We start from the raw sequence: 25941 nt of genomic DNA on the forward strand, positions 1-25941 counted from the left end.
TGCACATCACTTTGAGTATATTCTTAAAGAAAAAAATCTAAGTGGAAAATACCCCCAAGGCATTTGAGACTGGACCCTGAGACAGAGACAGGGGATTGAACTGGGACTTCTCTACATCCTAAACAATTGGACCCTTTCCTTCCTCCATGCCTCCATTTCTCCTCTCATCCTTTCTTTGGAATCCGCCTGTTAGGATAATTGTGAGGATTAAGTGATATAACATATAGATTAAACTGCTTTGCATATAATAAGCCCTCATTAAATGTTAGCTGCTGCAATGGACATTCAGAGGAAGGAGAGATGTCAAGGAGACTTGCTGAGCTGGATCGTGCTCTCCAGCCTCTTATCTAGATTGCCTTTCAGGATAAAGAAATTGATATATTTATACAATGGAATACTACTCTGCCATAAAAAAGAATAAAATAATGCCATTTGAAGCAACATGGATGGACCTAGAGATCATCATTCTTAGTGAAGCGGGCCAGAAAGAGAAAGAAAAATACCATATGATATCACTTATATGTTGAATCTAAAAAGAAAAAGAAAAAAAATGGACACTATGAACTCATCTACAAAACAGAAACAGACTTGCAGACATAGTAAACAATCTTATGGTTACCAGCGAAAGGGGGTGGGAAGGGATAAATTTGGGAGTTTGAGATTTACAAATGTTAGCCACTATATATAAAATTAGATTTTTTGGAAAGTTTCTTCTGTATAGCACAGGGAACTATGTTCAGTATCTTGTAATAACCTTTAACGAAAAAGAATATGAAAATGAATATATGTATGTATATGCATGACTGGGACATTGTGCTATACACCAGAAATTGACACATTATAACTGACTGTATTTCAATAAAGTAAATAAATAAATAGATTGCCTGTCAGATTCACAAATCAGAACTTCACTCTCCTCTATTCCTGTCCTTTCTTTCTGCCTTTATCTTTTGGGTACATATGACTGGCTTCAGGCCTAGGGCCCTCCAGTACCAACAGCAGCTCAGTGCTACAGATTCTTGAGACCAATCAACTGCTTCCTTCTTTTAAGAAGAAAGAATCTCTACTCTGTGGTTAGCTAGAAAGTTAGTTTCTTCCTACCCAATGTTAAAGGGAAAAAATATTCAATGACACTTGTTAAAGCACAGTAAGGAAGACTTTATTAACGAGAAGGGGACTATCACAATAGGCATAGGGTCCACTGCGATGGAATTTTGCAGTGGGGCAGAGAAATCAGGCTCAACTATGAATACAGAATGGGCAAGTGGGAATTTATGGTCAAGGAGCAGGGAATGGAAAATTACTACGAAGATACTAAGAAGGAACACCAAGGGTTAAGGGGATTCTGGCTAAACCAACCTAACAAGATTCTTGCTGAAGACAGGTCAGGGTGATCAGACATCACCTGGGGGATGGTGCAGGAGGAGGGACCTGATTAGATATCGAGGGTGATCAGATAGCAAGGGGGTGCGGGTTCTGGTTAAACTGACTTGCTAGAACTGAATTTTTACAAGGAAGTGCACAAATGGGCCTAGGCAACGGTATGGGAGCCTGACTAAAGTTTGGTTAAGCAAAGAATCTTTATCACTGAATGGAAGGCATTCTGATATCTACTATGAGAAGCCAACGTGATCTAGAAAAAAAGAGAAAAATTCCATGGGAAGGAACACCAAGAGCACTGTATCTTGGAACTTCAGGGGCTTTACAGCTCAGCTCTCAACTTTTTTTTTTTTTTTTGCTTTGTTCCAACAGCTTTATAATCCATCTCTCCCTTATATCAAGGACTGTTGTGAAGAAAGCATCTAGCACAGTGCTGGACAACAGTAAGCGACCAATAAATGCAAGGTCCCCCTCTAATCTCCTTGCCATCCTGGTACCAAATTTATAACTCCCCTAAGTCCTCTTCTTGCTTCTGTGGATGAAGTACCCTAGCTCACAGCCAGCTCTCCACTCGTATACTTGTGTCTTCAAGGACGTGGCTTCACCAATTCTCCCCTCTCCCCTGCAGCACCAATTTTTCTCCCTCTAGTGGATCAGTCTCCGTCAACATATAAACATTATTTCTCTTAACTTGAAAACAAACAAAAACAACCCTCTTCTGATTCTACTTCCTCCTCCAGCTGCCACATTTTCTCCTTCCCTTTGTAGCAAAACTTGAAAAAGGTATATATACTTAACATTTTCGATACCTCTTCTATTCTCTTGAACTTACTCCAAATCAGATTTTTGGAGCACCCAAACTGCTCTTCTCAAGATCACTGATACCTCCACATCGCTTAACCCAATTACCATTTCTTAACCTGCTTAGGATTTGATCTGTCAGCAGCATTTAACACAGTTGATTATTCTCTCTCACTTAAAACACTTTCTTCACTTGACTTCCAGATTTTTCACTCTCCTGGTTTTCTTCATTTTCCCTCTTCCTTCTTAGTGTCTTTTGCCAATTCCTCTTTGTCTCTCCAATTTCTAAATATTAGAGTTGCCCCAGGATTGAGTCATCGGAACTCTTTTCTTTTCTATCTTCACTCATTTCATGAGTAATTGCTCCTGGTCCCTCAGCTTTTAAATATTTTCTTTATCCTGAGGACCTCCAAATTCATATTCCAGTCTAGACCTCTTTCCTGAAGTCAGACCCACACTTGAAACAGCCTACCTGTCACATCCACTCAGGTGTTTAATAGACATCTCCCACTTAATATGTCCAACACCAAGCTTTTGAAGGCCTATAGCTTTCTTTGTGTCAGATAATGGCAACTCCATTTTTCTGGTTACGCAGGTCAAAAAGTGTGATGTAACTTGTCTGTTCTCTTTTTCTCATACCCCATATCCAGTCCATTGTATGTTTGGTCAACTCTATTTTCAAAACCTATTGAGAATCCAATTACCTCTCTATATCCTCACTTGGACCCTGGTCCAAGCTACCTTCATCTCATGCCTGGATGGATTATTGCAATAGCCTCTTAGCTGGCCCTTCTGCTCATGGCTTTTCAACTTGTTCTCAGCAGCAACCAAAGTGGTTCTGTTAAAGATAAGTCAGAAAATATCTCTTCTAGTCTCAAAACCTTCTATTGGCTTTTTATCTCAGGAAGAGCATCCTTTCTCTTCACAAGCCTCCTCTCCTAATACCCTCACCCTTCCTCCACCCCAACCACTCTGGACTCCATGTCGTTCCTCAACCCTCCCAGGCATGCTCTTGTCCCAGAACTTTTTCATTTGCTGGCCCCTGTACTAAATTCATTTCTCTTAGATAGCGTCATGATCCACTCCTTTGTTGTTCCTTCAGGTCTTTACTGAAAAAACACCTTCTTACTGAGGCCTTGCCTGGCTATCCCATCCAAAATTACACACACACACACACACCTTTCAGCTTTCACATCCTAGTTCCCTGCTTTTCTCAACAGCAATTACTAACATACTATATATATTATTTTGTTTGTTGTCTGTCACACCCAGTATAGTGAAAGTTCAACGAAAGCAGAGAGTTTGATTTGACATGTTTACTGCTCTATCCCAGCACCTAGAATAGTGACGGGCATATAATAGGTGTTTGATAAATATTTGTTGAATAATTTGTTGAAATGTTATCATGTCACTCCTTTATTCAAAACCCTTCAGTGATGTCCTACTGCCTAGAACAGGATTCTCAAAACTTTGGGTCGCAGGATCCCCTTCACCTTCTTCAAAATTACTGAGGACTCCGAAGAGCTTTTATTTATGTGGATTATATCTATTGACAATTACCACTCTAGAAATCAAAGCTGAGAAATTTTAAAATATTTACATATTAATTCATTTAAAATAGCAATAATAAACATGTTAACATAAAAAACATTTTTATGAAAAGTAACTATATTTTCCGAAACAAAAGAAAAATTTAGCAAGAAGAATGTTTTCTTTTGTTTGTTTTGGAGGGGAGGTAAGTAGGTTTACTTATTTATTTATTTATTTATTTATTTATTTAAATGGAGGTACTGGGGATCGAACCCAGGATCTCGCACTCTACCACTGAGCTACACCCTCCCCTCCAAGAAGAATGGTATTGTTTTACAGTTTTGAAACTCTGTTTAAAGGCCAACTTAATAGAAGATAGCTATATTCTCATATCTACTTCTGAAGGCAGTCTGTCGTGACATGTCATGAAGACTCGGGACAACCACACAGTCCACTCATGAGAAAATGAGAGTTAAAAAGAAAAAATAATGTCTTAGTATAATTATGAAAATACTTTTGACCTCACAGATGCTCTAAAAGGGTCAGGATCACATTTTGAGAACTGCTGGCCTAGAACTTGAAATCCAAACTCCTTAGCATGGCATTCATATGTACCCATGCCTTGATACACACATTTCCCTTCCCACCCTACATAGCAAATTCCTGCTGGTTATTCAAGACCCATGTCACCTCCTGCCGACTCTAGACAGTTGTTTCCTCATCTCTTCTCCCCTAATACTTTTCTTTTTTGTCTTATAGCACATATTATATTATCTTCTTGCTACTTAAGTGTCTATCTTCCCAATAGACTGTCTAAAGGAAGCAACTATAATCTTCTTTATATCCCCAGCCCAGCTAGCACCCAGAAGTTATTTAATAAATATTCAGTGAATAAAGAGATAAGAGAGAAGATGAAGGGAAGAGAGAGTTCCAGTTTCCCTACAGGGAGCTCTGGCACTGATATAATGCTTCTTTATAAGATTATCAATATCTAACTTTTTCCTAACATCTGCTCAGTTAACTATATCATTTACAAAATGAATCCAACAATTTATGTGGTCCTCTTGATGAAGTGGAGAGGGCTGGGTCATTGGTTTTACTACAAATAAGGAAACTAAAGCTCAAAGAGATGAAATGACTTGCCCAAAGGTGCACTACAAATTAGTGACAGCCAATATCGAATCCAGATATCTGACTGTATTCACTGCTTTTTCCATGGGGAAAAAAAAGGGAAAAGAGAAATCAACACCTTGGTGATTCCATCATAGGGTGTTACTCTGACGCCCTCTAAACCTCCTCTTGGGCTGGTTTCACAATACTCTCTAGGCCTTTCCTACTAGGGATCTGCTTTAGGGTTACATTTTATAAACAACCACTTGCTTGTACCAACCTCTTCCTTCTTTCTCATCAATTACCTACTGCCACTTACCACCACCATCCTTGGTAGCTGGCGCATGAACCACTTTAGCCCTGCATCCTCATCAGCAGTTCAATGAGCATTTGGCATTAGGAATAAGGAGATGAATAAGACAGATTTTGTCCTTAAGATGTTCGGTCCAGTCTGTTCCCTTTCACTCCTTGAATGTACTATTTCCTCCTTCTGGAATATACCCTCTCCCAAATCTTCTAACTTTGTGCCATTGGTTGCTCTTTCTTCAATGTTTCCACAACACTATGTTCCCATCTCTGTCATAATTTATCATGTAACCAAAATGACTTGCTTACGTCTCTGCCTCCCTCCTAGACTCTGAGCTGTTCAATTCAATGGTGTGTGTGTGTGTGTGTGTGTGTGTGTGTGTGCAGTCTCCAGTCTCTGTGATCTACCTGACACTGCCAACCACTCTTCTCCTTGAAAAGCTCCTCCCCCATCCCATACACTCCACAACCCTGAGTCCTCAATCTTTTTGATCGCTTTTTAAACTAAATATGTATGTCTCAGCAGGGGGCCCTCAGGCTTCTGCTCTTTTCTACTCTAGTCTTTCAGTTTTAACTATCATATTGACCTGGATGGTTCCAAAATATCTATTCTCCACCCTCATTGGAACCCATTGCTACAGCCATCTCAGGGATCGTGTGGTCATCTCAACCTCAGCAAGCCTAAAATTAAACTCTGTGTCAATTCCCTCAAGGGGGTTCCTCCTCATGACAACTTCATTTCTGTGAAGACACTACCATCCATCTTTCTGGACTTGCCAATACTCCAAACTCCTTTCCCTCTTCTTCTCTGCCCAGTGTCTCCTAAATCTGTCTCTTTCCTCTCCCTATCCCCCCCACCAAAAAAAGGGTTCTGAGGTCAGATTGCTTCAGCTCTGCCACTTATAAATCATGTGAATTTGGCAAACCTTTTCAGAGCTTCTGCCTCCTTATCTTAAATTGGAGATAATAATAACATCTATTTCATGCAGTTTATTTATGAGGATTAAATGAGATACAATTCAATACAGGGCTTATTAGCCCAGTGCCTGATACATAGCAGGTATTCAATAAATGCTAATTATTTTTGTAATCATTATTTCCTTGTACCTAGACTATTGCAGTAATCACCCAACTAATTGCTCTGCCTCTTCTTGGCGTTATTCTGTACACTGGGAGGAGAACTTGGAACATCTATTAAGTACCAAGTACTTCATTCTTACAGCAATCTTATGCAGCCTCAGCATCACTTTATACAACTGGAACAGAATTGAGATTTGAGCATAGATCTAACCTTAGCCCTTTCCACACCTCCAAATTACCAGCTAATCATAAAATACCATTTTCCACACACCATCCTGCTCAAAAAAACCTTCAATCATCACTACTCCCATTTCCCTTCAGAACAGAACCCAAATTCATTATCCTAAGACTTACAGGCTTGCACCATTTCCCTACTTCCAGCACTTTCTTATATGAAACCTGTGCTTCATAGAAATGGGTCTACTGTCCCAGCCACGTCTTGTACACCCTCATCTTCCTACCTGACATACCCTCTCCATCCCCTTCCCTTGCTTCAATCTGGCCTTTCCTTCAAGGCCAAACTAGAGTCACCCCCAACTCCAACTCCAGTAATGCCTGTCCTGACTCCCCACCACCACCCAAATCTCCTTTGACCCCTGGAGCACCTGCCTGTATGCTTTTCAACACTTGGTATTCGCTTCTCTGTGTTTCTTTGGACTTAGTTTTCTCACCAAGCTGTAAACCTCTACACTTCAGGGAATCAGCCTTTTTTTTTTTTTTTTTTTTTTTGTACCCCAAGTAGCCCAGAGCCCTACATATATATAGAAAGTGTTCGATAAATATGGGTTGTTTTGGGTGAAAAATGATCTTTCTAACTGGTTGATGTCCCTCCTTCTGGGGTGGTGGTGGTGACAGAATGAGCTTCACCTTAATTTCACCCAATGTCTCCAGCCCCCCTGCAAACCCCCTCAGGCTTATTCTTTACTTTCTCACCCTCCCTGCCTTCCTTTTCCACTGCCACCTTCTCAAACCCCCTCCTCCAGGGACATTTCTTTAGTTCATTCCCTCCAACCTCGCTATTACCCCAGGGCAGCTCCCCACTACCCTCTCCCAGGACTCAGCTCCCCTCCTGCAGCCCCCCCACCCCCCAGACCCTCTACCCTGGGACTATGCTTTCGGCTTTGGCCCCCAAATATGGATATCCTCCCCCAGAGCCGTGGAGTGGTTCTATCTCCAAGATTATTTATTTAGCTTCTTTCCTCTCCCTCAGGGCTGCCCCTCAGATCCCCCTCCTCCAGTTGCACCCCTTTAGACCCTGCCTCCAGAGCTGTTCTTTTCGCCTCTGCGACCCCTACCCCAGCGTCGCTCCTCCGCCAGTGTCCCTAGGCTGGCCGGGAGCCGCTGGCCGCGCGGGTCTGGCCCGGGTGCTGCCCCCACGCCCCTGGCCGCCCCCCGCCGGGGCGGGGCGCGCGGAGGCGGGGGCGCGCTGGCGGCCGAGGCGGCGGCGGCGGCGAAGACAGGCGGGCCGGGCGCGTGTCCGCGGCGCCGTGACTCGGCGGCTCCGCAGCGGCTGCAGCGGGAGGACCCGGCCGGAGCCGCCGCCGCCGCCGCCGCCATCGCAGCCGGGCGGCCGGGCCCCGCCGCCGGGATGCCGAAGAGCCGGGGCGGCCGCGCCGCGCCGGGGCCGCTGCCGCCGAGCCGGGCCCGGCGCTGGAGCCGCTGGCGGGCCCCGGGGCGGCTTCTGCTGCTGCTGCCCGCGCTCTGCTGCCTCCCTGGAGCCGCGCGGGCGGCGGCGGCGGCGGCGGCGGCGGCGGCGGGGGCCGGGGACCGGGCGGCGCGGGCGGCCGAGGCTGAAGCGCCCTTCGCCGGGCAGGTGGGGCTGGCGCGCCGGGCTGGGCCGGGGCGCGGGCTCGGGGCCTCCGGGCAGGGCGGGGGGCGGCGCTGGGGCAGGGCCTGGTCCGGGCCGCGCTTGCCGCTGGGGGCGCGGAGGTGTCGCACCGGGGTCCGCGCCTGGGGTCTCGGCCAGCGGCCCAGGGCTGGGGCTGGGAAGGGCCGCGCCAGGCCCGCGGGGGCCCCGGAGTCGCTTCAGCACCGCGGACAGGGGCAGCGGGCGTGGGGCGGAGCGGGAGGGTCGGAATTGTTGTGGCGGTGGGGTGTGTGGCCTGCATGACTATGTGTGAGGGAAACCGTACAACGCCTGGGAGTAAATAGTAAGCGCAGCCAGTCTGTTGTGGGTTGGGAGAAGAAACTGAGGATGTTCAAGCTGGAGAGGAGAGGATGGGGGGGGGGGGGAAGGAGGGCGGGGGAAGGACTCGATCACTGTCTTCATATCTCAAGGGCTGTCACGTGGAGGAAGGATAGACTTGCTCTGCGTGGCCCCACAGGGCAGAACTAGGGCCAACAGGGGTGGGGGTAGGGGTTGCAAGAAGGCACATTTCGCTCAATATAGGAAGAAGTTTGTAACAATCTGAGCTGCTCAGCCAGCTTGGGAGGCGGTGAGCGGCTCATCACAGACATGTGCAAGCAAAAGCTCCAGGAGCGGATTGGATGGATACATGCATAATACCTGCATGGATACAAGCATAATAATAACACTAATGCCAGCCAGCATTTACTGAGCACTCACTGTGTGCCAGGCCTGGTGCTAAATTTTATATGAATTATCTCATTTAACCCTCACAACTCCTCTATGAGATAATCATACTGATTTCCCTCATTTTACAGATGAGGCTAGAGACTCAGAGAATTAAGTGATTGCCCAAGGTCACACAGCTAGTGAGTGATGGAGTTGGGACTCTAACCTAGGCAAGCTGACTCTAGTCTCCCCATATTTAACTATGACATTATTCTATCTCACACAAGGGTGGGGACAGTTGGACGAGGTAATTTTTCTGATCTCTTCCAACCTACCAGCCTATGATTCTGACAAGTGATGTTGGGACGGTGGTTTTCACTAAAGAATATCAGAGCAATTGCCTTGGTTAACCTAAGACATGGAGTGTGTTTGTTGAAGTAGACAGTCTGTTTGTTCTGAAGAATCTGCCAGTACAGGGATTCTTACTTGAGCATGGGACTCGGGGGGTCTGAAATCTTGTGCAAAATTGTGTTTGTGTGTGCAAATGTGTTTTTCTAGGAGAGAATCCCTGGATTTCTTCAGGCTCTCAAAGGGGTACACGTTCCTCCAGAATTAGGGTGTGTAGAAGGTCTCTTTAGTCCTATGGGTAGTTGTCTTCCAAAGGTCATATAATTGCTGTTGACTTTTAGTGAAAACTTTCCCTAGCCTGTTTGTGTTTTCAGTTTTATGTCATCTCAGAGTAATGCGTCTCATGAGTTTACACCCTATAAAAATCTGGATTCCTTTAGTCTTCCTGAGTATACAAGGTGAGGTGGGAAGACCCTAGCCTTGGATTTAGGAGGCCTGGACTTCTAATCCTACCTTGGCTCCTAGTGGCTTCTGTGACCTTGGGCCATTTCCTTGCCCTCTCTAAGCCTGAATTTTACCATCTCTAATATAGAGATTGGGCTAGATGATCTCAACTCTGAAACCCTTTTATTCCTATGATATTTCAGGCATTAAAAGAGGCTATTCTGTTGAATATGTTAGGATTTGGAGAGAAGGTCGTGGTACCCACTTTCCTTATCAGTTTTATAGGCTTTGATTATTCCACCTCCCTTAGCCTTCGTCTTTTCGTACTTAAGTTTCCCCCTTATAATAGGTCACCTTTAGAATAGCCACATTCATCCTCTGGGTCATTTTAGTTGATGTATTCTAGATATCCTTGGAACCTAACTTTCGATAGATATAAACCTGATTATTGTCCCCATATGTGGGACCTTGTAGTCTTACACAAAGGAGGATGATTTCCTCTTTGGTTTTCAGGTCCCTTCCTGCTTCTGCCTATCCCTTTGTCAGCCTTCCTGACCCCACCACATTAGGACACTGCCTTTAGGAAACAATCTGCAGTAGCTCCCCAATCCCTTTCCTGGGCCAGAACTAATAGCCTGCAACACAACACTCTCTCCGTGGATTATTTTTACTGGAGTGCATCATTACCTTACATTTCCCCACGTTGACGTTTATCTGCCGTTTTTGCATCCCACTCAGTACCTTCCTTTAGCTCCCTCTCTCTCTCTTTCTCTCCCCTTTGGCAGCATCTCCCTACCTGAAAGGGCTTAATATGATCTGCAGTCCTGAAATTTTCACTTTGCTCTACTTCTTCTGGATCACTTATAAAAAATTTAAATCAGACAAGCCCCAGCATGGTCTCTTGGGGCCCCCTGCACTCTTAATCTCCTTTCATTTAGAGAAGTGACCAGCTCCATCTATTTATTTATTTTCATCTATTTATTTATTGCCTTCTATTGTTTATTTCCTTCTATTGTTTTCTATCTCTGAGCTCCCAGGCCCTGATAAAAGCATCACCCTCAACTGTCCATGATGACTCTATCTTCAGTTTCTAATATACTGTCCAACACGTTCCAAAAGATAATTATATGCACTGCTTCTCTAAGCAATTTGCAGATTATTATCCCTTCATTGAATATTATCATGTGGATCACATGATTGAAACCTTATAGGAATTACTGTTGCTTTTCAACCAGCAGATAATGTTGCTTACTATTCTTTCTGTCTTTTAAGGCCTCTGGAGTAGGACTCCACTCAACCTCCTCATGAGAAGGCTGTCTTTCCCACTGCTCATCCATACAGATCCTTACTCAGAGAAGCTTGTCTCTCCTTTATCCTAAGACAAGCTTCTCATGCTTCCCTGGACATTTCCACATGCTGTTTACATCTATACCTCCACCCATCCATCTGCTTCCTTTCCTTAAACTTCCAGCTCAAGCCCTGCTTCTCTAGGAAAATTTCCCTGAGTTCTCTTGTCATTTATTTCTCTCTTCTCAGGGAAGCACTTTGAGGCAGCTCCAGCCAGTTCATTATTTAATTTTTTTTAATACTTAGATATTATTTGGGGAAAGGAAAAGACCTTCCTTTACCAAAGCACTTTATGTTTTTAGATCCAGCACAATCCCCAGCTCTCAGTGCTCATTGTTAATTACTCAATAAGCAATCAATGATTCTACTCTTTATCCTTTATGCCGAAAGTTACATGAATCTGAAATAGAAGCTTATGGGCATGTGGTCTCAAGATGCCTTCTAAAACCTGTCTTAGGGATAAGACTCATTGCCCACCTGCCCTTCCTTCAGTGAAAATAGGGGTTATTCCTTTTGGCAGTGGTTCCACAATTACACCCTTGAGTTCTTTCATAATTCTTTAGGTAGGCTGTCATCTAGTGGTAGTGACATACAATAGAGAGGAATTGAGAGGTGGTCATGACCTTAGAGATCACCAAGTAAACACACAGATTTAACAGATCTTCTTGAATTGCCATTAAGTGAGTTGCCCAAGGTCACTAAGCCTGATAGTAGGTGATTCAGAACTAGAACTTTTCTCTGGTCTCCTGACTCCTTAGTTGAAAGCATCTTCACTATCTTTGCCTATTGATTTCAAATCTCTGATCTTTCATTACCAAAAGACAAAGCCAAAAAAAAAATTCATTCAGTTTGTTTTCTCCTGTGCTTTGTTGAGTCTTTCTTTTGTGTTTTGCACATTGGGGGATCCCACTGATTCTCTAATTGGCTTCCTGTGTTTGGTTTATTTAAAGCATCTCTTTCTCTTATTATGAGCTGAGTAGAATGCCCCACAAATAGATTTTTTGGCCCTCCTAACTCCCAATTGGATTCTGAGGAAGGTCAGTATAGGCAGAAAGAGACAAGCCAATCAGCACAGGCCACACGAGTGAGTGAGCGTGACTCCAGGACCTCGGACTTAATGGAGTCCTGCTCTCTAGACTGGTTTTAAGGGATCTATTCTGGGCAGATGGAGACCGTTCTTCAGTTTGCACCTGTAGTCAAGAAAGTCGGAGCGCTAAATGAGTCTAGGGGTGGGATAGGTCTATTAAAAAGCACTGACAGATTCCCAAGCCAAAAATATATTTCAAACTGATCATGCCCTCCAATATATTTTCATTCTTGTCTGAAAAAAGAAAATTCTGTTAGGAAGTCCTTCCTTTTATCTAACCTAAGCCTAGTCTGCTGTATTTTTAATTCATTCTCTCTTATCATTACTGTGGTTTTTCCTATCACTTTAATAGACTCATATCTGTAAAGTGCTTTGCAGTTTCCAGACACTTCGTGTATGTGGCCCTACTTGATCCTGGCAGCACCATTATGACATAGACAAGGAAGATATTGCCCTCACTTTATAGAGGGACAAAGAGAGAGATGATGTGACTTGTCCACATCTTGCCCAGGGACCCACATGGAGTTAATAAACAGTAAAGCAAGGACCAGAAGCTGGGTTTCCTGTTCTTGGTCTGAGTGCTCTCCCCTCTACACTAAACTGCTCTATTCTGGATTATTGTAATAGCCTTTTAGCCACTCTTTTCCACTTTCAGGCATCTCCCACTCTAGTCATTGAAAGAGGTAGTTTTAGAGCAAAGAAAAGTAAATTGTAATTGTACCAAAGAGATTAATCTTAGGCAGTACATAGCCTTATGATATGGTATAGTTTAAACTCAAAACCAGAGGAACCAATTCTTAATAGACTGCAGCCAATGTCTCTTCAAGACTTAGCACAGTGCCTGGCACATTCTAGATACTTCATAAATATTTTAAATGGATTTTATTGTCTGTGTACACCCACCAACTTCTTTTAGTAGTGCTTGGTACACAAAAGTCAGTACTTTGTTTTGAAGAATAATGAATGCATGCTAGAGGTTTAAACAAGGTCTGAGGAAGATCCAAAGCAGGAGGAGACGGGGTAGGGGAAGTCAGGGAATGCTCTATGAATAAGGTGAGTATCGAAGATGAACCTTTGAGGGAGGAAAGGGACAAAGTACAGTGAGTTGGAGCAGTCCAGACAGAAGGGAAGCATGAACCAGAGTGCCACACAAGTGCAGGGCATATTTAGGAAACAGAAGAGAATTTCATGTGCCTGAGAGCTTGAGTTATTGCTATTTCCAGTAAGAGGGTTTGAGAAGAGGCTGGAAAGGGAGGCTGAGAGCAGATTGTGAAATTGGCTTTTGTCCAAAGTTTGAAGGGAGTCATGAAAGGTTTCTGAGCAAAGAAGTGACCTACTCGGAGCCATGTTGAGGAACTGGAAGCACTGAGGTCTGGTTCCCAAGTTGTTCTGGTTGCCAGCCCCACCCCAGATCCTGTTAGCTTTCTTAACACAACTTAGGTCTGTGTATCTGTTTTAGTGTGCAGATCAAAGTTCTGCATCCCAGCTCTGGTCCTCCCTAGCTGAGCAATTTGGGAACAAATCATTTGGTTTCACTGGATCTCAGGATTGATTTTGTTCCAGTCCCTCCCTGGTTTTTCTTTATTATTACTCTATGGATTGGTTTTAATGGGCAACTTGGAACTAGGCTTTGATGATATATAGGTACATAGGATAATGGCAAAGCCACATAATAAAAGATAATATTTTCTCAAAGAGTGTACATGTTGTTATAACAAAGTAGGTAGAGAAAAGCAAGGCATAGTTACTAACAACTTTGTTAGCAGTAATTTAAAAACTTCCTTCTGTATCACAAACACTCACATGCACACCGTTCTTTCTGCCCCAAAAGCGCTGGGCCAGAAAGAGCCATCCTTCCCCACCTCCTCTCTTCACCTGCCTCAGTAGAATCTGCCTCCAACCCCAGCAGTTCCACATCCTGAACAGATCTTCCCTGTGGCCGCTTCTCTCTACCACCACTGCCTCCCCTTTAGTGGAAACTTCCATCATGTCTCATCTGGATCTCAGAAACTTCCCACCCGATTAGCCTCTCCTGCCCGCCTCTAATCCTTCCTCCTGCAGCAGCCAGAGTGACCTTTTAAAAATAAATCTACACAGGGGTCAGTTATATCTGAAGCAAATATGGCAAAAGCCAAGATTTAACAAAGCTGGTTGGTGATCATCCAAAGATTTTTTAAAAATTATTTTTGTGCCTTTCTAAATGTTTGAAATATTTAGTAAAAATTATTTTAAACAAAAAAAATATATGATCATGTGACTCCCACCCTCACCTTGCTTAAAATGGCTTTTAGGATAAAGGCTAAACTAATATTACTACACTATGGCTACTTCTTTTCATTTTTATTATGGAAAATTTTCAAACACACACGAAAATAGAATGAATAGTATAATGAGACCCCTTGTACCCAGCACCTAACAGGCTGCTTAATAAGGCCTCCGAGGCCCTGTGTGATTGAGTCCCTCCTGCCTCTCCACTTCCTTGCATACCACCTTCTCAGTAAACTCCAAATGCCCTGGCCTTCTTCCTCTTTTTCTAACATGCAGGCTCCTTATCACCTCAGGAATTCAGTAAGATATTCTTTTCCTGGGGTGCTCATTCTTTGACCTTTACCTTCACCTCCTCTGCTCATGCACAGATCTCAGCTGAGATGTCACATCCTCCAGGAGGCCATCCTTGACATCACAGCCTAGATCTCCCATCATCCACTTTCTTTCCCTGGATCTTCTCCTTTTCGTTCATTCTACTTATTACCATTGAATTGAAACATTTAGCCTTTCCATATCTGTCTCCTCCACCAGGCTGTAAGCTCCATGAGGAAGAGCTCCAGGAAGTGACAGGCGTGGAAACCACTATTTGTAATGTACTATGAAAGATGCCGCAAGCAAGGGGTGCATTGAATGGGAGCCCAGAGGAAGTCCATTTAACCCTGGATAGGCCTCCCTGCTAAAGTGGCATTCAGGTTGCATTTTGAAAGACAGCTAATAATTCATCTGGGAGAGGCCAGAATCCATGTGGGAAAGGCATTCTAGGGAGAGGGAGTGGAAAACAGGCACATAGAGGAGGGAAGTTGCAGGATGTGCTCAGGCAACACAAGTAGATCAGTAGGTAGACTAGGGGGTACTTGGGGTGGGCAAGGAGGGTAGGACATACAAGACAGGGCCTAAGGCTAGAAAGGGGCATTGGCATCAGATTGTGAAGCTTGTTGAGTACCATGCTAAGGAGCTTGAACTTTAAGACTGGCAGCAAGGAACCAGACAGTCGGCTCCATGCTCAATCCAATTAAGCTAAAGTAATAGAACTTTATATAATTACTTAAAGGTTATCTAGTTCAGCTGGCTGCCTGTTTCAGTTGAGAAACTAAGGCCTAAAAAATAAATAAATAAAAATAAATTAAAAAAGAAACTAAGGCCTGACCACAGTCTTTGTCCTCCTTCTTCCCTCTTCTTAAGTCATCATAAGTCAAGCCCCAGGAGACAGAAAGGCACTGGGAAGAGCAAGGAAGACTAAGTCTTCTCGCTTCTCCGAGAGTGAATGAGAGTGTGGCCACACTCCTGGCCTTGGGAGGAGGCCTCCCCAGAATTGGAAAACTCAGGCATCCCAGTGCTGACCCAAAAACCCCAAATGTGCCACCTCCCTGGGCCTGGTGATTGTCTGGCTTGTGGTGGCCTCCTGGGAGTGGGCCAAGGACCTTGTGCTGAGCGCCAGGGAATTCCCGCTAGTGCACTTACCACCCACTCAAGAGCTGGTGGCAGCCAAGAGGCAACGCAGTGCCATTAAGGTGTTTGTCAAGAAGCTAAGTTGGGTATTGTGGGCGATCCTGATGGCCCTTTTTAGATTGGCTGTAAGTGGGAAAAAAAGACAGCATTTGGAGGCAAACCATGTGGCGGCTGTAGCATGACAGAGGGAACCCTCCCTAGGAGGCAAGGACACTAGCCACCGTTTTCAGCTCCTCCACCAATTTGCTCTGTGACTTTTGGATAAGTCATTTCACCCCGAGTTTTATTTTTCTCTTTCTCAAAACAAGCATGTTAAATTAGATGATCTCTAAGTATTTGTTGACAAGTGCATTTTCTAGATACCTGTATGGTTAAGCCTTCCAAGTTTGAAGTTTTAAAAAATTAGTTATAACTCAGGTGGGCCCAGGATCAAGGCTGGACCTCTGTTGTGTGGGTAGTGGAGGAAGCAGGGGTTTGGTGGAACAGGAGGTGGAGGAACTGCCACAGTCATAAGGCTAACCTCTGAGGAGTCACAAAAGACACACAATGATTTGGTCAGGAATCAACGGCCAAAGGCAGCAGTCAACGTATTGCTGGAGAGTGTGGAAGCAAGAATATAGGCAATAACATCGCAAGAACACTTGCTATGTGCGGGGATCTGTTCAATGCTTTACATGCATCTATCAGTTTCTTATTGCTCCAAATTACCACCAACTTAGTGGTTTATTACAGCACAAAAGTATTGTCCTACAGTTCTGAAATTTATCATATCTTATTATTATCTGACAGTCTGAAGTTTGAAATGGGACTTAGTGGGACTAAAATCAAGATGTCGGCCGAGCTGCATTATTTCTGGAGGTTCCAGGGGAGAATCGGTACCTTGTCGGTACCTTCTAGAGGCTGCCCACATTCCTTGGCTTGTGGCCTCCTTTCAACAATAACATTATTCTGACATCTGCTCTTGTCTTTACATCTTCTCTGATGCTGACCCACCTTCCTCTCTCTTAAAAGGACCCTTGTGATTACATTGAGCCCACCTGGATGATCCAGGATAATCTCCCCACCTGAAGATCCTTAACTTAATCACATCTTAAAGTCTCCTTTGCCACATAAGGTAACAGAGTTGCAGGTTTGGGGGATTAGGATGTAGACATCTTTGAAGGCCCATTATTTTAGCTATTACAGTGTATCATCTCACTGAATCCTCCTAAAAACCTTTCTTTTAGTAACAGATGAAGAAAAATGATGGCCTAGAGAAGTCAGGTCATTTGCCCAAGGACACTCAGCTGGAAGCAGCATTAAGTAATACTTGGCATGTGGTGGCATCTTGGTCCCAACTGACCTGTCTTTTTAGATACAACCCCACCGAGCTCCCAGGTGTGTAGGACTAGAGTCTCACTCTCTGGAGGACACTGAGAACCAGGCAGGGAGGGAATCTGAGGTCCTAAGAAACAGATTAGGGTCCTCACAATCTCAGTTTAGGATATGAGTGCCAGACAGGGAAACTGAGGCCAAAACCCACTTGTAAGGACAGAACTAACATGGCAATGAAAAGGGAAGGATGATCTTAGGCCACGCTTGATGCCAGTGTGCAATGATGTGATGGAATCTCAATGTTGGGGTTGTAGCTGTTGATGGACCATTTGCAAAAGTTAGGACCGACCAAGGAGGTAGGCAGGTGGAGGACCCAGCGATGAGAGCAGAGCTGAGGCACAGAGTGCAGGGGCTGGCTCATGAGCCAACTTGAATAGAAGGCTTTCCTAAATGGGCAACACGCCTCCTGTCCTAGTAAATCAAGGGTGATACCGAACATAACATGACCTTTCTCTCACAGCACAGGTCATTACTCCTAGTGTTCCCTACTGCAGTGGTTCTCAGACTTTAGTAGACAACCGAATCACCTTAGGAGCTCATTTTTAAAAGCACAGATTCCCAGTTCCCAACCTCAGAGGGTCTGATATAGTAGGTCTAGATTCAGGTTTGGGAATATGTACTTTTAACAAGCTCCTTGGATGATGTGACACTGACAGCCCGTGGTGCACAAGGACTGCACACTGTGAAACACAGCCTCAGTATTTGGGGCTGAGGTGCAGAGAGGGGTTTAGGGTTGTTTGTCATCTATCAGAAAAACAAGTCATTATTATTGCTATCTTTCACTGAGGACTTAATACCATATATTATGTTATTTCATCTTCACAAGCACTCCATAGGGCACATGCTAATGACATGATGCAGATGAAGCTTGAAGTGAACAATAGAGAGGCTGAATAATTTGCCTAAGATCAGGTAACAAGTAAATGGGAGAACTAGGATTTGACTCCGGCATGGTGTGTCTCCAGAGCATCCACTCTTAACCATGACCCTAAATGTCCTCTCCAGCTGCCTCGCTCACTGCTCGCCACACCCCACGAGATGCCTATTCATGTCCACCAGCTCAGAAGAGGAAAGCAACTCTCCTTCTGAGCCTCATCCTGGGGGATATTGACTCAATGCCTAGTGCTTCCCCTAAAAGGTAGAATTTAGGGTTGCAAAGACCCTTAGAGAATATTCAAGGCAGCCCTAAATGGGAATTCCTTTATATTAGTGGTTTTCAACATGGGACAATTCTGCCCACCCTGAAGGGAACTTTTCAGCGATGTCTGGAGACATTTCTGGTTGTCACAACTGAGGGGATGGTGCTGCTGGCATCTAGTTGTAGGAGCCAGGATGCTGCTAAATGTCCTACGATGCACAGGACAGCCCCCCTACCCCATGACAGAATTATCTGGCCCAAAATATCAATAGTGCTGAGGTTAAGAAACCCCGTTCTGCAGCAAGTTCCCACCAGTGACCACTCACCCTCTCCCTGAACCCTTCAACTCATTTTCATTCATTAAATAGGTATCTATGCTGGGCCCTGTGCAAGGTGTGGGGAGACAATGGGTGAAGAAGACAGACTTCTTCTATGGGCCCCACCATAGGGCATTGTGTAGTCTTTGTATACCTTGTGTAGGAAAGGAGACAAGTAATTCCACATGTGATTACAACTCTGTGTGATAGGAATTGTGAGAAGGAGAAGAGTGGGTGCTGACCAGGGATGTAGGAGGAACTCTGAGTTAAGAGGTCAAGGAAGGCTTCCCCAGAGAAAGTGAGAGGAGCATGATCTGGATAGAAGAACTATGGATGCCAGGGTCCGGAAGAATTAGAACACCCTAGAACAAGGACCGTTAGGTGGTGAATAGGAAAAGAGGCTGCAGAAGTAGTCAGGGGCCACATCACAAAGCTTCTTGTTTTTTTTTTTAAACGACTTCATTGAGGTATAACTGACATACAAAAAGCTGCACGTATTTAATGTGCACAACTTAATTAGTTTGGAGATAAGAATACACCTGTGAAACCATCACCCCAATCTATGCCATAAACAAATCCACTCCCTCCAAAATTTTTCTTCTGCCCTCTTTATTTCTGTTATCATCATCATCGTTATCTTATGCTAAGGATACTTCAGATCTGCCCTTTTAGCAGATGTTTTCAGCATATAATGCAGTGTTGTTAACTATAGGCACTATGCTGTACAGTAGAGCACTAGGATTTATTAATCTTGTGTAACTGAAACTCAGTACCTTGACTAATACCCCTCGTTTATCCCTCCCTCAAAAGCTCATGGTGGAAAGCCCTAGAAGCTGCCTCGGGGTGTTTACACTTTCTATTCCCTCTTCTTGGAACTCTCTCACCTCCTTGAGGTCTCTTGCTCAAATGTCATTTCCACAGAGAGAGACTTTCCCTGACCATTCTCTATAAAATTGTTGTCCCACCACTCTCTCTCTCCTTAACCTACTTTATTTTTCATAGCACATATCACTACATGGCTCGTGCAGTAGACGGTAGCTAGAAAGTAATGACAGTGGTTTTGTTCTAGGTTTATTTCCCAGAACCTGGCACACAGTGCCCGGGACATAGTAGTAGGTCCTCTAATGCTTACTGAATGAATAGACAGAACAGATTTGATGTTTAGGAGACAGAACCAAGGGTTCTTTGGCAAAAGACAATGTGGGCCAAGGAGAGGGAGGAGATGTGGGCCCTAAGAAGCTTCTGGTTTGATAACTGGGAAGGTGATGGCGCCACAGACTGGTGTAGGAATCGAAGCAGAAGGGCATTGAGCTCACAGCGATCTGAGATAAGACACTGCTCTGTAGGACTGTGAGGTACTGAAAGTCCTAGGAGGGGAAAGGGATGCCTATCCAGTGGTCTGACAGTGTGGAATGTCTGGCTTCAGATATAACTGGATTTGAATCCTGCCACTTATTAGCTTTGTGGCTTTGGATGATTACTTAACCTCTCTGAACCTCAGTTTCTTCATCTGCAAATTGGGGATCATAATTCCTACCTGGTGGGGTCGTTGCATTCTAGAGTGCCTAGCACAATGCCAGGTAAATAGTAGGTGTTCTAAAATAGTAGCTATTATCCTTATTATTACAATTAGAGCATCTCTGTTTAAAAGTTGCTTCTTATAATGAATCAAGATCTGTGTCCTGGTCTTAGTTTGGCCCTCTGTGCTGACCAGAATAAATCTCCTTCTTCCATAGCCATTTGGCTTTCTGAAGATAGTCATGTCCCCCGCAGCCCTCCCTTCTCCAGTCTAAACATCCCTCATCTTTCCTCGTGGGACATGGTGCCTATGAGTGGCTCCCTCACTCTCCTGGCCACTCTCCTTTGGTCTTGCTCTGGTTTGTCACTGTCCCTCCACATACACAATGTCTAGAACTGGACTTGGACCTCCTCTGCATGTTGAGGTCAGTGCCTTGTTCCTGTTACATCATCGCCTGAGATTAAGATCTCAGCTACCTGTATGCTTTGATCAGGATCTTTATTCTTTCTTCCTCACTCCAGACCATGCTTCCAAATTTGACACCTGCCTGCCTCTCCCTTCTTTGTGGACTTCACCTCTGGCCTTTCTGACAATACCTTGTGATCCACTGCATTTCTGACCGAACACTTGACCCTAATCATTCTCCCGCTCTTTCTCCAGGCCTATACAGTCTGGTTTGGGCTCACACCCGACCAGATGCAATGCTCCTGAACACCCCCTCCCCCAACCCGGGACACCACGCTTATTTAACTGATCCATCTCTCCCCTCCCCCATGGCCGGCTCTGTTTTCCAAGAGCAAACGCAGCACCACCAGTTGATCTGCTTCTTGCCGCCTCCATTGACACTTCTAATCTCACCACCGCCTCTGCTGTCTGCCGCTCTCTTCCCTCTTCGGCCCCTTTTATTCTCTTCGTTCTCTGCTCTCTCCTTTGCCTGCCACTCTACTGAACGTCTAGGATTTGTCTTCTCGGGAACCAAAATCCCGCCTTCTGGCCAGCGGACCAATCACGCTGTGCCGTCTGTGATCGCTACATTTGTAGTTCAGCCAGGCTATTTTGGTCCCTGCTCCCAACGCTGAGATTTTTCTCACTTTCCTCTGGGTTTACACCTCTTTCAGCACTTAAAGGGTGACAGACAGCTTAGAGTTGGTTAACTGAGCTTTAAAGGTTAGACTTCTGACGCGGCTGGTGATTGATTAATGGATCCAGGTGTAAAAAGATGAAAGATGTTTAAAACTGAATCGGGTTTTTTCTTCCTTTAGTGGGCTGTATCTTTTTTCAGATGGGACAATGGAGCCTATTGCCTCATCAAGCAAAGAAGTCAAACCACAATAGGTTGGATTTCAGCAGTTTTTTCAGCCTCTGATAGATTCCAAGGATTATGCTTGGTGCTTTCATGTGTATTACTCATTAAACCGTCTCAAGATGAAATCCCTTCCTTGGTATCCAGACAGTACCTCCTAGACCAACTGTTCATTCATTCATTCATCCAGTGATTATCTATTGTGCCAGCTGCTGTTCTAAGTACTGTAGCAGATACAAAAATAAATATGACAGTCCTTGCTCCTTGGGAACACAATCTAGTGGGGAAAACATATCCACCAACAGGTACGAGGCACTGAGGTAGTTGCGATTAGAGTGCTAGAGAAGTAAGGCACTGCAGGGGTGAAGAGGGTGCCCGCTAGCTTGCCATGGAGAGTTGAGGGAGGTTTACCAAAGGAGGTGACATTTCAGCGAGACTTTAAGGGATGAGTTTGCTAACAAGCATAAAGAGAGAGTAGGCTTTGTTGGCAGCAGGAACAGCCTGGAAGTGTGAAAGGATAGGGAATGTTTTGGACTTGGTTTGACTGGAGTGTAGAAGACTTGCTTCAAAACCAGGAGCTTCTTACCAGAGAAGTTAGAGGGTTGCCTGGGTCACAGAGCAAGTGAATGGAAGAGACAGGGTTAAACAGTGGAAGTTGGAACTCTCTGGCCCCTAATTCACTGTCCTTAGCCTCCTACCCTGTAACACACACAACACACACACACACACACACACACACACACACACACACACCCCCTGCAGATCCAATCTCAGTGCCCTCTTCTCTGGCTTAGAGCTCCCCGTCCCCCATTCCCCTCATGGGGGTCTGCCCCTGACCTCTAAGGATTATCCCCAGTGAACCTGGGAGGAAAGCAGAGCCTAGAGAAGGCTGATCCATTCTAATGTGTGGTCCTGATCTAGACATTTGCCTCGGACCTTAGATCCTAACTCCTGACGCTGCTGAAATAGACTCTGTTACCTTCATAATGGACCCTGATTGGCTTTGAGATGCTCCTTGCTTGAGTATCCCACAGCAAGGAGCTGGGTAAACCAAACTGCCCTTTACTGACTAGGAGCTACTTTCAATTCCCCAAAGTTTTAGAAGCCTGGAGTGAGTTTATGCCCCCAAATTCCCTGTTCCCTATCTCCTCCCATAAGTAGTAATGAGGGCAAAGGGGAGAAGATTCTTAAATTCCATACAAGCTTAGAGGTAGGTGCTCAAAAAAACACACAGTTGGCTGGTTTGTCAGAGGTATCTGTCCAAAGTTCCCCAGTCATTTCCCAAATGCCATAAATCATCTTAATTGGATTTTTAGAGTCCACAGATGGGAGGAATTGGATATTAGGTTTGTACCACACCTCTTTTTGGAACGGCCTAAGGCAGCCTACAGATTGAAACAATGTTTTTAAGTAAAATTTTTAAGGATGAAACATAACTTGGTGGTTGAAAAGATTAAAAAAGTGATAGCTACTTCCAAGCATCACCGTGCTCAACATTTACGCTATAAATCTGGCTGAAAGATTCCTGGAAGGAAAGCCATAGAAGAAAGCCATTGGGTTGCCCAGTGTGCATTTTCTGAAACCAGAAAGCACAGGCTCTCCTGTAGGGAAACCATTTTCCTCAAGCTAAAGCTCGATAGAAAGTGAATGTGGTTGGCCCTAATAAAGCTGAGCGACAGGGTGAAAAGTGGGCAGTTCAAATCAGCAGTCATTTATCTGCAGGCAGTGCTCCCAGAGCCGTGTGAAAGATGTTCATGCCCATAGATCACCTAATAGCAAGTAGACTTGACCATGAGAGACGCACTGCCCTCCATAGGACCCAGAAGGACTGGCTCTTGGTCCAGGGGAAATGTGGGAGGGCAGTGACTAGATTTCAAAAGGCAGAGTCACAGACCCTGTTTTCCACCTCGATTTTACAAAAGATAGCAGCAGAAATACTGTCCCAAGGGATAACAAACTCAAATCGCTTTTGAGTGATTATGTTTCAGATGCATTTGTTCATTTCATCTTAACAATAATTTGTGGGAGAGGGTTATTGTTTACATTTTACTAATAAGGAAACTGAAGTTCAGTTTGCCCAAAGTCACACAGCTGGCAAGTGGTAAAGCCAGGATTCCATCTCAGGGCTGTGTGCCCCTTCCCCACCATAGCACCCTGTTTATTCACCTCAACAATTCTTCATCGAAGTTTCTGTAAAGAAAGAGAATGTAACATGCCATTCTGACTGTGAGGGGCTGAGGAATACAGTGCAGGGACTCGGTGCTTGGATGATGTAACTTAACCTGGGAGTAGAAGCTGGATCACCTAGATGGATGAATGGGCAACTTTTCAGTTGCCCTGTCCTGTCCATTTCCAGATGTTTTACTTGAGCTTTTTGGCTGATCCCAGGCCACGGTCAAGTCACAAGTGATTCTCTGTCATCTGTCCACTTTGTGAGCAGATAATTAATTGTATATCATCTCTCCCCACTTCCCTCCTTTCCCACCCTCTCTCATTGCCACACTCCTCCCCACCAAGTTCCACTGTCTTAAACACTGCTCAGAATGTGCCATGCTCCCCAGGCAATTGCACGTGTTGTATTCTTCAAGGCTCAGCTCAGATCCCATCTCCACCTGGAACCCTCCCCTGAGTTCTCCTTGCTCTTCCATGTGGATAAGGCACCTCACCTCTGTTCTCCCATGGAACCCTCTACGCACCCGATTTTTAGTGCTATATTTTCACGATGGGTTTACTTGTTGGTCTGTGAGCTCGTTATTCATCTCTGTATCCCCAGAGCCTGCAAGCACCTAGCAGATATTCAGTGTCCGATAATGTTAGCTGAATGGACACAATAAATAGCTACCGTGTGTCAGGAACTTCCTGGGCACCAGATATAGAGAGACGAGTAAAACACAGACCCTACCCTTAAGGAGATCAGAGTCTGACACAGAAAGTAATAATTAGAGCCCAATATTATAAGACCTAAACTGTCTAAAACAGTGGATGTAGGGAGCAGAAAGAAAATAGCAGGGTGAGGAGTGAGGCAGGTTTTCCAGAGGGAATAATTTATGGACTGAACTTTCAAATAATGAAAGATTTTTGCCAAGAAGTACGCCAGGCAGAGGGGAAAGACATACAAAGGCATGAAAGAGAGTCAATGTTTGGGGAAGTGCAATAAGTATTGAAATCCTGTGCCAAAACTGAGAATGAAAAACATGTTTTAGATATCAAATGGGAAAGAGATAAGGTTGTTGCTCTCTTGTGGATTTTTTAAGACTTTATTATTCTGACTCTTTGTTTTTAATCAGTCAGATGGATTTCATCACAAGGCAGTAAAGATGTGATAGCCACCCTGGGTGAGATAAATAATCACTTATTTATAGTTTCTGGTCTTCCTCCTTCCAAAGATGGTTTGATTTAACTTGTCATAACAAACGCATCCACAATAAGACTGTTCATCGAGAAACAAGAAGCAAAACTATAGATGGGAAGCGGTAATATGGCTTCCTGAGTTCTTTTTTTCCTCATTAACTCACTCAGTGTTCAGGATAATCCTCTGAGGATGGGTGGCAGGTTCTGTGTGGATTCAAGACCAGCATGTAGGTGTGTTCCTTACAGGACATGCTTGCAGATTCCACAGATATATAGATGTGTTTTCCCCATTTTCCTCTGGTTAATTCAAGTTTTCATCCCCTCATGTTTGTTGATGAGAATAATCATCTTTACTTTTCTCTCCTTCAATTCATTGAGCATCTTTATCCTGGCTACCTTTGAATTCTCTTGCCCTTTTAAAGTTTTTCTCCTTTGTTTTTTTTAATGACTCCATTCATAAAACTTAGAAAACAGAAAAGCACAGAAAAAAGAAGTCCCCTATGATATTATAACAAAGGATATTCACATTAATTCTTTTCTTATTTAAAGAAAAATGTTGACATTATTTCAGACTTTCAGAAAAGTTTTTAAGAATAGGACAAAGAATTCCTGAATACATTTCACCCAGATTCCCCAACTCATTACACTTTATTACATTTACTTTCTCTCTCTACATATACATGTATATTTCCCTAAATCTATTTAAGAAAAAGTTGCAGACATCATGCACATTTATGTAAAATCTGAAATACTTCAGTGTGAATTTCCCCAAAACAAAGAATTCTCCTGCATGCCCAAACTATTATTTTTTAATATGTGCCCTTCCAGGCTTTTTTCTATGTATATATTTATGTATTTACATTTAAATGAAACAATACATTGTCTTGGGATTTTTTTGTTTGTTTATATTAATTTATAATAGGTTGCCTTTTTGGAGGGGTTAGCAATAAAGACTGTATATAATCTCATGCCAATGACTATCCCCCAACACGATTCTTTAGCAGACTGATGTTGGACACAATGGGTTCCTGGGTGGCACAGCATTTTAACAGGCCCCCTGCTTCACAGAATGAACTGTTCTTGTGTTCTTGTGTGCCTAGTCAGATGTCAGTGGAAACCACTGAATAAATGGTAAAGAGGCAAGGAGAGTACTAGAAAGCCTTGAATGCCATTTAACCTTTATTCTGTAGCCAGCAGAGATCCAACAAAAGGTTTATAGCAGAAGAGTAAGCCAACAAGACCTGTGTCTTCTGTAGATTTATTTGACAGTGTCT

General features: G+C 44.1%; 1 protein-coding gene across 1 annotated transcript in view; it reads left to right on the forward strand.

Moving 5' to 3' along the window:
- Positions 1-7661: 7661 nt before the first annotated feature.
- MMP24 (matrix metallopeptidase 24) overlaps positions 7662-25941 on the forward strand; it is a 42223-nt gene continuing 23943 nt past the window's right edge. The window contains exon 1 of the mRNA XM_032462172.1: positions 7662-8020. Within this exon, the coding sequence (XP_032318063.1) occupies positions 7796-8020 (225 nt within the window). The 5' untranslated portion in view covers positions 7662-7795. The remainder of the gene's footprint in view (positions 8021-25941) is intronic.

The sequence above is a fragment of the Camelus ferus genome, chromosome 19 (assembly GCF_009834535.1).
Source record: "Camelus ferus isolate YT-003-E chromosome 19, BCGSAC_Cfer_1.0, whole genome shotgun sequence".
Lineage (NCBI taxonomy): Eukaryota > Metazoa > Chordata > Mammalia > Artiodactyla > Camelidae > Camelus > Camelus ferus.